This window comes from Lactuca virosa, chromosome 5 (genome assembly GCF_052849685.1).
Source record: "Lactuca virosa cultivar CGN04683 chromosome 5, Lactuca_virosa_CGN04683_v6, whole genome shotgun sequence".
Taxonomy (NCBI): domain Eukaryota; kingdom Viridiplantae; phylum Streptophyta; class Magnoliopsida; order Asterales; family Asteraceae; genus Lactuca; species Lactuca virosa.
Genome location: NC_136430.1, coordinates 446,303,573 through 446,307,802, shown reverse-complemented (window position 1 = coordinate 446,307,802; position 4,230 = coordinate 446,303,573). Strand labels below are relative to the sequence as shown.

Here is a 4,230-nt window from a genome sequence, read left to right as displayed (position 1 = left end):
AAAAACAATTAGTGGTATTTTTTAACTAAAATTAAAATATTAGTGATATTTCGTGGACAAAGTTAAATGATTATTGCTAAATCATATTAAAAAAAAAATTCACCCGTAAAATATGTACCAACTTTTAAGTCATTAGTTTTTTTCAGGTCAACCACTTTGATTTACCACAAATCAATACAAAGAAGTTATCAAAAATTGAGTGGCTTTATTGAAGTTTTTGGACTAAACTTTGACAATGATATTTCACTAAAACTATAAAATTTTCACAATGTTTTTTATTTGTGATCACTTTAGCAGGTCAAAACGGTCAATATGAAAAATATATCAAACTTGGGTGGCTTTCATATATTGTTTAAACCATAAAAATCGTCAAAAAAAAATCTATAATTTCACATATTTTTTACGCCACAAAAATCGTCAATCTGTATAATGTATGTTAAACAATGTATTCTTTTACTTCCATTTAATAGAAAAAAAAATTATTTTACATACTATACTTTTTTTTACGTAGACTAAAGTATGATATACTACATATTTTTAACAGAAGAAAAAAAAAACAGCCCAGTTTTCCGTGTGTTTTTGTTTAGACTTTAGACTTTAGGGCTTCTAGTGTCGATGTTATTGGTACTGAAGCCTATGGTCGGTCAGTTCTGACTTCGTAGACAGTCCATTCATCAATGTGCTATTCAAATTTATTAACATTTTAAATCACATCCACATACTCACTTTCCAATATTTATATTTTCTGACATGCTTGCTATCAATCTGCAAAATATGTTCACATCTTCCGCTTATATAATTCATTTTCTTATAGAATATAATATCCAAAACTTGTCATCTTTTACTATTATATTTTATATAAAAAAAAAATCACAAGAATTGTTATTAATTGATTAAAAGAAAGTATGTTACCTCAAAAATAAAAAAACACAATTTTGATTTTATTATGTAGATTGTGATGATGAGGTAACCATGTGAATATTCTGCGAGGGAAATGAACTGCTGCAGATAAAGTTAAAATCTTAGTGGTAAAAAGTAAAACTGACTTGACTGACCACTTGCACTACGATTTCAAAAGTGTTTTACACTTTTACTGCGATCTTTGGCTTTCAGTGCAACTTTTCAAACCCCTATATCATATGAGAATCAAAATAGCCCCCATAAATCAATTGCATGTCATGCCCAAAAACTTACAGATTCCATTGTTGAGATAACTTCAATCATGAAGATGAAGAAACCACCTCTGAAAATGTAAATAACAAGTAAAATTAAATGTTTTTTTTTCTTTCTCATGGAATATAACTTGTACAATGGTTTGTACCTTGTGCAATAAAAGTTTTATGTTCATAACCACTCAAGTCGATTATTTAGGTTTTCTTTATGAAAGTATATTTCCGGTTTTTATTTTCTTTTGTTAGTATTAGTACACTCTGTATTTTAGGATATTTCATTTAGATAATAAATTAACTCTAGTAATATATAACATCAATATTAAATCTAATAAATGATGTTCCCTTTATTTTAACAGAAAAAAGTGTAACCTTAACTTGAGAGTTGATACATAGTATGGTAATGTTAATGGTTTGGGATAAAGGAAGAATAAATTTACTAAACTACAAAAAACTGTCCATGTGGTTGGTGCTTTATCACTTTTGATGGATACAATACAATCCAATAGTTTCCTTTTTTTTTTTTTTTTGCTTTTTCCATCCCTAAGACCATCTTCGATTGCAATTTTAGTCCCTGGGCTCTGTTAAAATCCATAAAAATGACCATTTTGTCCCCATCTTCTTGTATAGTTTAGTAACTACTTGTTTTCATGATTTATAAAGCTATCCATAGGGAGATACCACGATGCTTTCAAGAGGATATAACCTTAAAAAGTATATACAAAAGAAAAAAAATACATAAAAAATCATGTTTCATGAATATGGAAGAACAACTAACAACTACCTTGAACTTGTTTCCATTTTGACTTGTGGAATGATTCACCTTCTATTCAAGGGAAGTTGTAGGTTCCGGATGTGTTGGCTTTCTTGATTCCAACATTTCAACTTCATATCCATTTGTATTTGAGTCTTTTTTCTTATTCTCTGCTGCAATCTGTTTAAGTTTCTCCATTCGTATGGCATGCAACTCATATCTGTTTATCAAAATACCAATCAACTTACCTCTATTGCTTTGCAAATTAATTAGAAATAAAAAAGATTCATGAAAGGTAAATCTTACTTTGCAACATAGTTCTTCACAAGGATAAAATAAATTCTCCAAAATTGTCCTTCTTTCAAGTAGCGAGGACATAATCTAAACCTAAGTTGTGATAGTTCCTGTCAGAGAAACCATTCAATATCTTTAGTGTAAAGTAAACGACAAAATTATTTTTTACTTTTACTTTTACTATTATTGGTAAAAAAATAAACTGCATTGCTCATATGAGTAGCAAAAAAGTAAAGTATGTTGCTATTCCCCCCAAATTTTCTCATCAGGAACATAAAGATAGAATCCACCACATAGAATTCATCAATGGGAGATTCAACTTTAATCTGATATTTATAAGGAAGAGCACCTCTGACCATTTCTTAAGGTTAAAAGGGCAAAGAAAACTACACCTAGAATGTTCAAACTAAACACCAAAGGAATGTCTGCCCTATAATACTACTACTCTATCCATTTTAACTTGAAAAGCTCCATGGATTCTTAAATATTTCAATTTTCTATGAAAATAGATACTTGATAACGAAGTCCAATCTGCAGCAATTACACACCAACTTCAACACTTTATTCTCAAGTTCTTCTTGCATCTGATTATCTAATTATTTGATTCCGATAGTTGAAGCAACAATAATCACTTTAATCCGCAAATCCAAACACCCCCTAATTTACCAGTCATATGGTAGATATTGTTCATCGCTAGTAAATAGATTGCCAAAAAATCTAGGGCTGCGACAATGGCATAAGAACAAGAGGCGGATTCATTAAACCAAATAAAACCCTAAAACCTAATTACAAAGTAAAAAGAAATCCTAACCTTGGCCCTTGATAGGACAAGGACGGCATGTTTCTCTTGCCAATCAGACAAATCCTTTTGTATATTCCCAGAAGTTGATTCAGCTCCATCATCGGCTCCTTGTTCATCTAAGAAGGCCCCAACTCATTAATCATCGTTAAATAATAACATATAAAAACCACGAAGCACGAATGAAGAAGGGAGTACCTTGGAGATTGAAGTTCTTGAATGTTTCAAGAGTGAACGACTTGATGAGATCAATCAACTCCTCAGTGATTCCATACAACTGTTCTTCATCGTTTTGATTGCTTGTTGCCGTTGTCGTTGCTGATTGCGATAAAGATCCCTTTTTGCTAAGCCGAAACCATGAATACACATTCATCTTCACTGTTAAACAGAATGCTTGCCGCTTAGGGGGACTTTTGTAAATACTACGTTTTCAAGGTGGTGTTCTTATTTTGGTAAATAGATCTTTTTTAGGGTTTTTATTTTGGCTTAATCCCAAAAATATCATCATTTTAATACGAGAAGTTAACTTTAATGACAGTTTTTCAGATGTTTTATAGAATCATACAATACAACATTTTAAATCACAAATTATTATATAGAAATAAAAATTGTTATCTACAAATCAACTTCTTTTTACTATACTTTCAACATTAAATATAAAGCGGTCATGAGTAATTTAGGAGGTGTTTGTTTTATCTTTTAAAACATTTTTTAGCTTTTAGAAAAATATAAAAAGCTAAAAGATGTTTGGTAAAAACAACAGGCCTTATAAAAGCTGCTTTTAGATATAAGAAAAATAAACTTTTTGGAAAAGTCAGGTAAACCTGACTTTTTACAACTTTTCCTAAAAAGACTTTTGCCCTCTCAAAAGTTAAGTCAAACACCCCCTCAATTTTGTTTATTCTTATTTTTGATACATAAATGATTTATGGTTCTTTTGGCAAATGATTGCCATAAATAATCTACAACCATTATAGAAACTCTTCTAAAGTTCTAACAATAAATGAGTATTAACATCTTCTATAATTTTTACCAATATATTACATGGTGAATCCCACACAAATTGCAATTTTATCATCTTTCATGTTCTTTTAATTAACATATATGGCCAAGTTGTCGGTGCAAAACACAACACAGCTATATGAGCACATCATTGAACACAATCAAATCTTGTCATTGATGGAATTCATCTAATATATGAGATTTGTAAAAGG

General features: G+C 30.0%; 1 protein-coding gene across 2 annotated transcripts; it reads right to left on the bottom strand.

Annotated features, from left to right (window-relative positions):
- Positions 1 to 920: 920 nt before the first annotated feature.
- LOC145114227 (BSD domain-containing protein) lies at positions 921 to 3,475 on the bottom strand. Of its 2 annotated transcripts, none has more exons than XM_079050231.1 (5): positions 3,215 to 3,475; positions 3,029 to 3,135; positions 2,230 to 2,327; positions 1,954 to 2,143; positions 921 to 1,243 (listed from the first exon to the last, which is right to left on the bottom strand). In XM_079050231.1, the coding sequence occupies exons 1-4, from the start codon at positions 3,387 to 3,389 to the stop codon at positions 1,996 to 1,998; spliced, it is 528 nt and encodes a 175-aa protein (XP_078906357.1). In that variant the 5' UTR covers positions 3,390 to 3,475; the 3' UTR covers positions 921 to 1,243; positions 1,954 to 1,995. The 2 variants fall into 2 exon arrangements, with proteins under 2 accessions (XP_078906357.1, XP_078906356.1); XM_079050230.1 differs by lacking the exon at positions 921 to 1,243 and adding an exon at positions 1,606 to 1,875.
- Positions 3,476 to 4,230: the final 755 nt, after the last annotated feature.

Bases quoted from the DNA above. Each gene is read 5' to 3' on its own strand.
- LOC145114227 (XM_079050231.1), bottom strand. From the start codon at position 3,389: ATGAATGTGTATTCATGGTTTCGGCTTAGCAAAAAGGGATCTTTATCG. The intron at 3,136-3,214 runs GTACTCCCTTCT...GGGCCTTCTTAG, and splicing joins CAAGAACTTCAATCTCCAAG to ATGAACAAGGAGCCGATGAT. The intron at 2,144-2,229 runs GTAAGATTTACC...TTTGATAAACAG, and splicing joins GTGAAGAACTATGTTGCAAA to ATATGAGTTGCATGCCATAC.